This window comes from Mesoplodon mirus, assembly GCF_964341445.2.
Source record: "Mesoplodon mirus genome assembly, chromosome: 5".
Taxonomy (NCBI): Eukaryota; Metazoa; Chordata; class Mammalia; order Artiodactyla; family Ziphiidae; genus Mesoplodon; species Mesoplodon mirus.
Genome location: NC_138980.1, coordinates 172,983,767 through 172,997,192, shown reverse-complemented (window position 1 = coordinate 172,997,192; position 13,426 = coordinate 172,983,767). Strand labels below are relative to the sequence as shown.

Sequence of the window (13,426 nt, the reverse complement as noted above, 5' to 3'; positions counted from 1 at the left end):
CTTGGTCATTAGGAATGGAACTATCTACTTTGAAAGGGTTTGTTTCAACACACTAGCATTTGTGAATTCTAGACAGCTGGAAGTGAAGGGGAATTTGTGGTAAAGAACTGGAAATTGCAGATAGACCTTAATTTGAGATGCTTGGCTATATAAAAGAAAGGAGAGAAATATAATACCTGCCAACAGAGAAAGAAAGATCAAATTAAAGTGGATATAAAAGAGCTGGGCATGCTTATTTCACTTTAGCTTTTTATTTGTTTGTTTGTTTTAAAATTTACTTTATTGAAGTATAGTTGATTTACGATGCTGTGTTAGTTTCAGGTGTACAGCACAGTGATTCAGTTATACATATATATGTAATAGTTTGCATCTGCTAACCCCAAACTCTGAATCGAACACTTCCCCACCTCCCCCTTGGCAGCCACAAGTCTGTTCTCTGTGTCTGTGAGTCTGTTTCTGTTTCATAGATAATTTCATTTGTGCCGTATTTTAGATTCCACATATAAGTGATATCATACGGTATTTGTCTTTCTCTGTCTGACTTACTTCACTTAGTATAATAATCTCTAGGTCCATCCACGTTGCTGCAAATGGCATTATTCCATTCTTTTTTATGGCTGAGTAGTATTCCATTGTATGTATATACCACATCTTCTTTATCCATTCCTCTGTGGATGGACATTTAGGTTGCTTCCATGTCTTGGCTATTGTAAATAGTGCTTCAGTGAAAATTGGGGCGCATGTATCTTTTCAAATTATAGTTTTCTCTGGATATATGCCCAGAAGCAGGATTGCTGGATCATATGGTAGTTCTATTTTTAGTTTTTTAAAGAACCTCCATACTGTTCTCCATAGTGGCTTCACCAATTTACAATCCTGCCAAAAATGTAGGAGGGTTCCCTTTACTCCACACCCTCTCCAGCATTTATTATTTGTAGACTTTTTGATGTTGGCCATTCCAACCCCTGTGAGGTGGTACCTCATTGTACTTTTGATTTGCATTTCTCTAATAATTAGTGGTGTTGAGCATCTTTGCATGTGCCTGTTGGCCATCTGTATGTCTTCTTTGGAATAATGTCTGTTTAGATCTTCTGCCCATTTTTTGATTGGGTTGTTTGTTTTTCTGATATTGAGCTATATGAGCCATTTGTATATTTTGGAACTTAAGTCCTTGTCGGTCTCATCATTTGCAAACATTTTTTCCCAGTCTGTAGGTTGTCTTTTTGTTTTGTTTATGGTTTCCGTTGCTGTGCTATTTGTTTATTTTCACTTTAGCTTTAAAAGGGGGAATTTTCAAACAGAATTGGGCTCAATTATGTTAGGTACCCAGGTAAAAAGAGTCCAGGAGAGGAGTATATCTGAAGTGCAACCTATTTCAGCTAAGTATGAGATTCCTGTTTTTTCCTGCAGGCAAAGCAATATGGCTGTTATATATAAATACATATTTATATATATTTATGTCAAGTCAGATGAGCATTGAGATAGGATGAGACACATTTTTTGCTGTTACCTTATTTGTTGTGTAGATTTACGTGGGCTGATGTCAAAAGAGAGTTTGGATGTACCCAGAACTTTCTTAGTAAAAATTAGTAGTACCAGACTTAAAGATTTCAAAAGGTCATAAAGAGGCAATAAAATGGAGACAGAACCAATGAAGGAAATTATTGAAAACCTCTCCTATATATCCCCTCACCTTACCCCTGTTCCCACACATTTCTGCATTGATGATTATGTTGAATATTTTAGTGGTAGAGAGTACTAAGTTAGAAGGATACTGGAAAATATTTTATAATATCAAAACAAATGCTAAGCTTTTAAATCTTGGGAAAATGTAAACGTGTAAGAACTGAGATAACCATATGCTCAGTTCCTATAATGCTATAAGGTATCATGAGTTCAATAAAGGTTTAGAAAGTACACAATCATCATCTTCTCTCTGTTGATCAGAGACTCTCGGTGAAGCCAGAGTACCTTAAAAGGGGCGGGGGGAGGATGAGGTCCAGGATCTTAAAGAGATATCTGCACCCCCATGTTCACTGCAGTATTATTCACAATGGCCAAGATATGGAAACAATGTAAATGTCCACTGATGGATGAATGGACAAAGAAAATGTGGTATTTACATACAATGGAATATTATTCAGCCTTTAAAAAAATGGAAATCCTGCCATTTGCAATAATATGGATGGATCTTGAGGACATTATGCCAAGTGAAATAAGCTAAAAAGAAAGACAAATACTGCATGATCTCATTTATATGTGGAATCTAAAACAGATTCATAGAAGCAGACAGTAGAAGGGTGGTTGCCAGGGACTGGAGGAAGAAGCAAATGGGAAGGTGATGGTCAAAGAGTACAAGGTTTTCTACCATACAACCCAGCAATCCCACTCCTGGGCATATACCCTGAGAAAACCATAATTCAAAAAGAGTCATGGACCACAATGTTCATTGCAGCACTATTTACAATAGCCAGGACATGGAAGCAACCTAAGTGTCCATCGACAGATGAATGGATAAAGAAGATGTGGCACATATATACAATGGACTATTACTCAGCCATAAAAAGAAATGAAATTGAGTTATTTGTAGTGAGGTGGATGGACCTAGAGTCTGTCATACAGAGTGAAGTAAGTCAGAAAGAGAAAGACAAATACCGTATGCTAACACATATATATGGAATCTAAAAGAAAAAAAAATGGTCATGAAGAACCTAGGGGCAAGATGGGAATAAAGACACAGACATATTAGAGAATGGACTTCAGGACACAGGGAGGGGTAAGGGAACGCTGGGACAAAGTGAGAGTGTGGCATGGACATGTATACACTACCAAACGTAAAATAGATAGCTAGTGGGAAGCAGCCACATAGCACAGGGAGATCAGCTCAGTGCTTTGTGATCACCTAGAGGGGTGGGATAGGGAGGGTGGGAGGGAGACGCAAGAGGGAAGAGATATGGGGGTATATGTATATGTATAACTGATTCACTTTGCTATAAAGCAGAATCTAACACACCATTGTAAAGCAATTATACTCCAATAAAAAGGTTTAAAAATTTTTTTAAGAGTACATAGTTTTCGTTATGTGAGATAAATAAATTCTAGAGATCTACTACACAGCATAATGCCCACAGTTACCAATACTTTATTGTATACTTAAAATTTGTTAAGGGGGTAGAGCTTAAGCTGTGTTCTTATCACAAAAAAATAGTAATAACAATAAAGGGAGCAGGAGGAAACTTTGGGCACTGATGGGTATATCTATGGCCTTGAAGATGGTGATGGTTTCATAGGTGTACACTCATCCCAAACTCAGTGAGCTATACGCATTAAATACATACAGCATTTTATACATCAACCTTACCTTCATAAATTGGCTTTTTAAAAGTGGGGTGAGGGAGAAGAGGTACCCACCAATCTGAGAGACTAAAAACCGTGGAGGACTTCAAGGATTAAGGAGGACAGTTTAGCCAGTGCAAGGAGGGATGGAGAAAAAATAAGGAAAGATATATCACATAAAAGAGTAGCATGAAAATTGGAAAGATAGAAAAAGAAGACAATATCTTCATTGTCTCAAAAGAGTAGAAATTATCTTATACAGTATGTTGTATATTGACTCAGAAAGCTTAAAGACTTAACTTGGATCAAAAGCATTTAGAAGTGTTTCAGGTGATGTGCTGAGAAGGTGGTGAAAAATAATAATTACATTATCAAGTAATGATGCATGTTCAAATGAGGTTATATAACTTGAATTAGCAGTGGACAGATCAGCAGTGTTCCATTTCTTCAGCCACATTCTAAGCCAGCAATCAATAACATAAGGCAGCAGTTGAGTAAGACTAGAGTAAAAGCAATCGTGAGTCCAAAACGTCTCAAATTGGGTCTTCAAAACTCGACCAGCCCTTGAAGGTGTGGCCTATTTCACTAAACTCAACATATTTTCTCTGAACCCAACCTCTTTCCTAATTTCACCATTTCTGTTCTTGCCACACAATCGCACTGAGTAACTGTGTTGAAACTCTGACATTAATGTGGTACGTTAGCTCAGTAGTCCTTTATTTGGATAATTCATACACACACTCAGAGAATGTTGTATCTTACCAACCTACTCCAACGTCCACAATGAATGAGTGAAAAAAAATGTTATTTTAGAAATTTTATGTGACTTTCCCAATGTCACATAGCTTATTGGTTACAGAGTTGAGCTGAGAACCTAGGACTCCAGATCACCATTATATGACACTGCCCATCATTCATGAGTGAGGAAGATGAGATGTGAGGTGCCATGTGCAATATCTAAAAAAAATCAAATAACATCTCCAAGCAGAAAATGTTACTTGAAATCATTCCAGTAGAAAGAGCTCTCACCTGAAGCGGTAGAACATTTCCTTGTTGTTATTCATCTTTTCTGCCTTAATCTTCCTCCAAGGCCCTAAAAGGTGGCATCTGTTATATTACAAAGATATACCTGCAAGGCTGCTTCTGCTTCTTCTAACGCTGGCTTTGCTGCTTCCAGTTTTTCCTCAGCAATGGCTTTATCTTTAGAGATGCTGTCAACAATGGCCTGGGCTTTGTCCTTCACTTTCTGTACCTCAACTTTGACATTTTCGGCAGCCTGTGCTTTCACTGTCACTTCTTTTAAGACCTAATTTAATATAAAACAAAAAAGTACATCAAAAATTACCAAAGACCCAGCTGGAAATGCACATTTTTGCCTTGATTTGTTGATTTTGTCCACTTACACAATTCTTCGTACATAGAATTAAGAGTATGGTATTCTAATGGAAATAAATAATTTGTACTTCCATGGTTATAATTTAGTGAAGGAGCATACATCATTAACATTTATGAGCTGGGAATTCAAAATGAATAGGGTCCACATGTCAATGTCTACTCACTGTGTCGGCTTTATCATTGGCCATTTGGAGCTCCTTTTCTTTCACTTCCAATTCTTTGTTCAAGGCTGCAACAGACTCCGAAGCTTCTTTCAGCTTTTCCAATCCAGTATTCATTCTGAGATTAAAAATCCAAGTGGGGAGTGTAAAATGTGTGGTTCTTGGCCACATTTTCTAAGCACTGGTCTACTGATGTATATAGTAATGGTCATATTTGAAGAATAATGTATATACAATAGCAAACCCGAGAGGGCTTGAAAAAAAGAGTAAATGTCCAGGCTTGACTCCAGACTAAAGACATTTGTATGTTCTTCATAGACCATGTGTGAAAAGAGTAAGTCTGCTGAGAACACTGCATGATATGAGGAATGACAGTGTCTAGAATCTGTCTCATGCAGGAAACATGCTTAATGAACTTTAGCTCAAAGACAGTAGACTTCAAATGCTTGAAGTCTTATCATGGAGAAAGGAAAATAAATAACTTCTGTTTTTCTAACAAGACCAATGAAGTTAAAAGAAGAAAGATTTAGGATCAAGAAAAGAAACAAATTTAAAGCCATCAGAACAGCCTCGTGAGGGGCCCGACTGCCTGCTTGACTCTGAAATAATGTGATCTTAAAGATAGGAGGCCTCAGGGCTTCCCTGGTGGCGCAGTGGTTGAGAGTCCGCCTGCCGATGCAGGGGACACGGGTTCGTGCCCCGGTCCGGGAAGATCCCACATGCCGCGGAGCGGCTGGGACCGTGAGCCATGGCCGCTGAGCCTGCGTGTCCGGAGCCTGTGCTCCGCAACGGGAGAGGCCTCAACAGTGAGAGGCCCGCGTACTGCAAAAAAAAAAAAAAAAAGATAGGAGGCCTCAGACTCATTCAGTCCAACCACCCACCCAGAGGTCCCTTATGTAACAACCTTGGCTGATTCTTGGCTATATTCAGGCAGAAGATATAAGTGTGCAGAAAAGAGAAAGGCAGAGCAGGGAAATTGGGAACAAACTTCAGTAAATAGGGTGTTTACTATGCAGAGAACATAAGCATCAAGCAGACTTTTCTATCCCAGACACTCAGAATGTGCAGGAAGAAAGAGCTGAGTAGAGCGGGGAGGGGAGGTCTGTATTCTCAGCTTTCTTCCAGGTCTACAGTTTCTATTATTGTCATTCAATATAGAAAGTGGGAGGCCACATGAAAACTTGGCAACATTTAATCCTACTGGGCAAGAATAAAGCCCCTAGCAACCAGGGAATAATCCTTTGAACAAACTTGAGAGGAAGGCTTCTCAGTCTCAGCACTAGTGGTATTCGGGGCTGAAGAACACTTTGCAATGGAGGATTGTCCTGTGCACTGTTAGGATGTTTAGCAGCATTCCTGACCCCTAACTCTTTTGATGCCAGTAGCACCTCTCCACCCCCTCCACCCTAGTTGTAAGAAACAAAAAGGTCTCCAGTTATTGCAAAATGTCCACTAGGAGCAAATTTGCCCCTAGTTAAAAGCTGTTGCTTTAAAATAACTTTGTATTTGGGGCTTCCCTGGTGGCGCAGTGGTTGAGAGTCCGCCTGCCGATGCAGGGGACACGGGTTCATGCCCCAGTCTGGGAGGATGCCACTTGCCGCGGAGCGGCTGGGCCCGTGAGCCATGGCCGCTGAGCCTGCGCGTTCGGAGCCTGTGCTCCGCAATGGGAGAGGCTACAACAGTGAGAGGCCCGCGTACCGCAAAAGAAAAAAAAAAAAACTTTGTATTTGATCCTCATACTTACCTGTTGGCCAGAGTTTGCACTTCCACATGCTTTTCTCCATATATGAACTTATAGCCCTGAATAAAGGAGAGGTATGATTTGGGTGTCACATGGGTAGAACGTCGGAATCTCTGGAAATAATCAACACACTTCTCAGCTACCCCATCCTGGAAGGAGCCCATGCACTGGACCACTTCCTTCTTGGTTTCCAAACTGCAGTCAATATCATAGGAAGAGAGAAAGTGTTCAGACACTAGAAAGAATAAAGACAACAGCATGTGAAATATGAAAGAGAATTACCATTTTAAAAGTTAACGGGCTTGAGTCACAGATGTAGAAAACAAATTTATGGTTACCAGGGGTGAAAAGAGGCAGAAGGAATAAATTGGGAGATTGGGATTGATATATACACACTACTATATAGAGAATAGATAATTAATAAGAACCTACTGAATAATGCAGAGAACTCTATTCACTACTCTGTGATGACCTATATGGGAATAGAATCTAAAAGCAAGTGGATATATGTATATGTATAACTGACTCACTTTGCTGTACAGCAGAAACTAGCACAACATTGTAAATCAACTATACTGCAATTAAAAAAAAAATTTTTTTAAGTTGGGACTTCCCTGGCTGTCCAGTGGTTAAGACTCTTCGCTTCCAATGCAGGTGGCACAGGTTTGATCCCTGGTCGGGGAACTAAGATCCCACGTGCCATGCAGCGTGACCGAAAAGTTAAAAAAAAAAAAAAAAAAAAAAAAGTTAACTGGATATTTATAGCCCCAGCTAGGTAGATATATGTCAGCATTTTTGGCCCCAGGCCTATGACATCAACAATTTTATTTTCCCTTTCATGTAAAAAACTATAACAGACTTTAAGCCTATCATAATTCTTTGTTTTCTGGTACATGTATAAAGAAGTCTCTTCTACACAGCTGCAGGTTCTGGTCAGCAGCCAGACTGTTTTATGGTTTACGTAAGGACAAAAGTGGTACAAATAACTCAGAAACCAGTGCCCACCTGGTATTCATATTTAACAGCCCCATTTATTTTTTTTTAAACTCAGAACCTGCCATAACCTTAATTCCCCCAGGCTCTGATTGCATTTGGCATGTGGAATGTTCATCACTAAATTTTTTTATGCCTTGGCCATCTTATTCTTAAATGTGGCAGCTGGCCATCTGTAGTCAATTCTAATTTATGGTATCCTTTAAAAATGTATGAGTAAAAATCTTCTGTTGTAGACCTTTATCTTCCCAACAGTGCCAAACATGGGACCAGTTCTACGACAGTATTTCTTATTATAAGAATAGCCCATAAAGTCAGAGCTAATCCATCATCACATATACATAGAGTGTGTGCTAAGCACCCACCACTATGAAACTTGGTCTCCATCCCAAGGAATTTACAAGGGTTATACATAACCCAGTTAAAAATTATCACAACCATCTTTATTCATCTTAGAAGAAAATGGCCTACAGATTTCCTTTAAAAGTGCTAAAAGTATTGAAAAATGTGCATAAGAGCTGCAAATACAAATATGGCCAATAAGGAGGGAGGGAAAGAGAAGGAATGGAGTGAACAAATCTATCAGGTGATAGCTAGCAGAGAAATTAAAAAATAGTATCTTCTCACTGTTAGTAATTAAAGTTCTTAATGATGTAATTGTGGGGCAGTATTTACATCTATGTAAATAATAGAGAAAATTTATCAGCTTGGTTAAAAATACAGTTTACTGTAGATAATGAAAGGCAATGAATTAAGACACTCAGAAGTCATTTTTTCATATGAGTTAAGCAACCACTATAAAGAACAATTTAAATTCTAGGAAGTTTAAGTCTGGTTATTGGAAACATATGAACTATTCTTGCCTATGACAAATTGTAGGTTTTAACCACAATGGCAGCAATATTTACTATGTGCCAGGCATGATACCAAGTGCTTTACCTGGCATTATGGGATATTCTCAGGGACATCCCCACTTTCTGAAAACTTTCTTGTATTTACCATGTAATGATTTTTATCCTTACATGAACAGAAAGTATCAATAATGGTGACTTTTTTCTTTATTTAGCAAGTTGTCTTTTTAATGTCTCCAAAAAGTCAAAGAAAAAAATGGAATGGATTCTAAGTATACTTTTCCATATACTCACAATCTCTAATGCAGGAAAGGTTAAAAAAAGGATCAGTTCCTCTTAGGGTTACCCAAGCCTGCTGAGACTCAGACAAAAGGCATGGAAAACACTTTAGTCATCTTCAATATCCAATCACCAAGGCAGCAATGCCAGTTTTGGGGCCCAACTTTAGGCTGATGTCTGAGGTCAGTATAGATTATATCCTGGTATTGTTTGTTCACTTCACTTGATGTAGAATAAGGTGATGGATGTGTGGGATAGAAGGGAGTACAGTGGCCTCAGTCCCTGAATTTTGGTGCCCTCAAATTCCCACTTCATTTGGATTAAAAGGGCTGAAGTAATAAAGTGAGAAGGGCACATTAGTTGCCTATCCAGTAGCCATACCCTCTCTTTGTTACTAAAAGAATCTTGATTTTGCTCAGAGTAACAATCTGCCCAACTAAAAGTCTTTGATTCTCCAAACCCTCATGTAGCTGGGATTGACTCAGTTCTGGCCAAAGACATGCAGACAAAAGTCCCTGGGGAAGAATCCTGTCCTGACATAAAAGGTAAAGCTTCATGAGACACCAACAGACACAAAGCCTTGAGATGCAGCAGCCCTCTTGTGCCTATAAGAACAAGAGGCACACCCTAAGGATGACAGCTAGCTAGGAGTAAGGTCCCCACTGTCTTTGTTCTAGGCTGCACATCTGTGCACTTTCTTGGTAGCAGGAAAACAAACAAACAAAAAAAACCTACTTGTTTATGCCACTACTGCTCTGGTTTTCTCTTACAGACAAACAGATTCTTAATTGCTACATTCAGAAGGCAAGCATATCTAATCCTGGCAGATCCTAAATAACAAAACTTTATTAATTAATCCTTAGGATATCCTTAATTGATGGATATCACTATGTATATTTTATAGACAAGGAAAATGAAGCTTAGAGAAGTTTGCCTGTAGGTAGGAGAATTGGAATTCAAAGCCCAAGATGATGAATTCCAATGCCTACAGCACCTTGATTTAGAAATTCAAATACAACAAAACTATATAGTTTTTAGACTGTTAACAAACATTTTTTTCAATGAAGCCTGGAGGTCAAATATATCTTCTGATTAATGTGCTTCATAAACAAAATATGCTAGTTTTTCTGGGAAACAGTGGGAACTACATGCTTGGTATTACTTTCTAAGTGGTTATTGTGTGCAGTTGCCTCATTTCTCTTTATGATACACCATTAGTTGTGAGCTGTTGCAGAAGCAGTGGTGACTAACTCCTAAGGCCAAAATCTTGTATAGTATAAATCAAGTAATAATTTTCAAAGAGTGCCACTTTACTTACATAACTAAAATGGCCTTCTTTGAAAAGAAATATATGCCATATATATGCTATTGATTTTGTTGAACTTTAGTTACAAATAAGGATGGCCTATTTTAATAATAATGTGCTGATTTAAAACAGAGTCTAACTACCAAACGTGAGGTAGATAGCTAGTGGGAAGCAGCCGCATAGCACAGGGAGATCAGCTCGGTACTTTGTGACCGCCTGGAGGGGTGGGATAGGGAGGGTGGGAGGGAGACGCAAAAGGGAGGGGATTTGGAAACATATGTATATGTATAACTGATTAAATTTGTTATAAAGCAAAAAAATAAAAGAAATTAAATAAAAAAAAAAAAAAAAAAAAAAAAAAATAAAACAGAGTCTAGTAGAACATTATTAATTATCTTTACCTTGGAGAAATCTAAATGAACTTAATTGATTTAGTAGTGACTTTGGAATCACAGTGTTTCATTAAGAAATATAATATCACCAGAATAAAGATAATACAGATACTTAGAAGCAATTCAAAACAACTCCATATAAAGATAAAAACAAAGATTTGCCAAAACATAGATTACTAAATGGTGGGAAGGACAAGAATTTTACGAAATAAAATAAAGCGTATATTTCTTTAAATGTTTCATCTAGAGATTCAATCCATTTAAATTCATACATATAAAAATCTCACTTTTTTTCAGAAGCAATATAATTACTACAAAATCTAGTATTTATGGTATGTGTGGGATAAAGAGGAGGACACTTGGCTTTTTCTGAGTATCTTTAAATTAGAAAAATGCTCTAAACAATAAGAATAAACTACCCCAAATTAAGAAAATAGTACCATTTACAAGAGCATCAAACAATAAAATAAAATATTTAGACATAAACTCAACCAATGGTGTGAAAGACTTGTACTGAAAACTATAAAACACTAATAAAAAAATTACAGGGCTTCCCTGGTGGCGCAGTGGTTGGGAGTCCACCTGCCGATGCAGGGGACACGGGTTCGTGTCCCGGTCCGGGAAGATCCCACATGCCACGCAGCGGCTGGGCCCATGAGCCATGGCCGCTGTGCCTGCACGTCCAGAGCCTGTGCTCCGCAACGGGAGAGGCCACAACAGTGAGAGGCCCATGTACCGCAAAAAAAAAAAAAAATTACAGTAGATATAAATATATAGAAAGACATCATATGTTCACAGGTTGGAAGAATTAATATTGTTAAAATGTCTATACTACCCAAAGTAATTTACAGATTTAATACAATCCTTATCAAAATTCCAAAGGCATTTTATATAGAAATAGAAAATTAAAATGCTAAAATTCATATGGAACCACAGAAGACTCCCAATTTTGAGCAAGGACAAATCAGAATCACGTCCTAATTTCAAAATATATAACAAACCTACAAAAATTAAAACAGCATGGTACTAGCATAAACACAGACATGTAGACCAATGGAACAGAATAGAAAGCCCAGAAATAAACCCGCACATGTACAGTCATATGATGTTCATCAAGGGTGTCAAGAATACACAATGGTGAAAAGATAGCCTCTTCAGTAAATGGTGAAAACTGGATATCCATATGCAAGAGAATGAAATTGGACCCTTATCCTACATCATACACAAAAATGAACTCACTCAAAATGGATTAAACACTTAAACATAAGACATGAACCATAAAAGTCTTAGAAGAAAATGTAGAGGAAAAGCTTCTTAACATTGGTCTAGGTAATGATATTTTGGATGTGACGCCTAAGGCACAGGCAACAAAAGCAAAAATAGATGAGTGGGATTACAAACTAAAAAGCTTATGTACAGCAAAGGGAACAATCAATAAATGAACAGGCAACTTATGCAATGAGAGACAATATTTGCAAACCTAATAAAGGGTTAAATATATTTTTTAATATATTTCATATATATTTCTATATTTTTTATTTATTTATATATATATATATATATATATATGGGACTCCTACAACTCAATAGCAAAAAACAAGTAACCTGATTAAAATGAGCAAAGGAACTAAACAGATATTTTCCAAAGAAGATATATAAATACCAACAGGTATATGAAAAGATGTTCAACATCACTAATCATCAGGGAAATGCAAATCAAAACCACAATGAGAAACTTCTAGAGGAAAACATAGTACAGAGGATACTCTTTGACATAAATCACAGCAATATCTTTTCGGATCTGTCTCCTAGAGTAATGGAAATAAAAATAAACTAAAAAAAATGGGACATAATTAAACTTAAAAGCTATTGCACAGCAAAGGAAACCATAAACAAAATGAAAAGACAGCCTACAGAATGGGACAAAGTATTTGCAAATGATGCAACCAACAAGGGATTAGTCTCCAAAATAAAGAGCTCATACAGTTCAACATCAAAAAACCAAACAACCCAATTGAAAAATGGGCAAAAGTTCTAAATAGACATTTCTCCAAAGAAGATATACAGTTGACCAAAAGGTATGAAAAGATGCTGAACATCACTAATCATTAGAGAAATGCAAATCAAAACTACAATGAGGTATCACCTCACACCAGTCAGAATAGCTGTCATCAAAAAGTCTACAAATAATAAATGCTGGAGAGGGTGTGGAGAAAAGGAAACCCTCTTACACTGTTGGTGGGAGTATAAATTGGTACAGCCACTATGGAGAACAGTATGGTGGTTCCTTAAAAAACTAAAAATAGCACTACCATATGATCCTGCAATCCCACTCCTGGGCATATATCGAGAGAAAACCATAATTTGAAAAGATACATACACCTCAATGTTCACTGCAGCAATATTTACAATAACCAAGATATGAAAGCAACCTAAATGTCCATCGACAGATGAATGGATAAAGAAGATGTGGTAATATATACAATGGAATGCTACTCAGCCATAAAAAAGAATGAAATAATGTTATTTGCAGCAACATGAATGGACCTAGGTATTATCATACTAAGTGAAGTAAGTCAGACAGAGAAAGACAAATATATGATATCACTTATATGTGGAATCTAAAAAAAATGATATAAATGAACTTATTTACAAAACAGAAACAGATTCATAAACATAGAAAACAAACTTATGGTTACCAAAGGGGAAAGGTGGGGGGGAGGGAAAAATCAGGAATTTGGGAGTAACACACTGCTATATAAAAAATAGATAAACAACAAGGACCTACTATGTGGCACAGGGAACTATACCCAATATTTTGTAATAACCTATATGGGAAAAGAATTTGAAAAAGAATATATACATATATATATATATATATATAACTGAATCACTTTGTTGTACACCTGAAATCAGCACAACATTGTAAATCAACTCTACTTCAATAAAAAATAAAAATAATAAAAAAAACA

At 37.2% G+C, this 13,426-nt stretch overlaps 1 protein-coding gene across 1 annotated transcript in view; it reads right to left on the bottom strand.

Annotated features, from left to right (window-relative positions):
• The window catches only part of DNAH5 (dynein axonemal heavy chain 5), a 267,797-nt gene that overhangs the window by 60,373 nt on the left and 193,998 nt on the right, over window positions 1-13,426 (bottom strand). The window contains exons 56-58 of the mRNA XM_082621280.1: window positions 6,637-6,868; window positions 4,896-5,010; window positions 4,466-4,642 (exon numbers count right to left, since the gene is read on the bottom strand). Of these exons, the coding sequence (XP_082477406.1) occupies window positions 4,466-4,642; window positions 4,896-5,010; window positions 6,637-6,868 (524 nt within the window). The remainder of the gene's footprint in view (window positions 1-4,465; window positions 4,643-4,895; window positions 5,011-6,636; window positions 6,869-13,426) is intronic.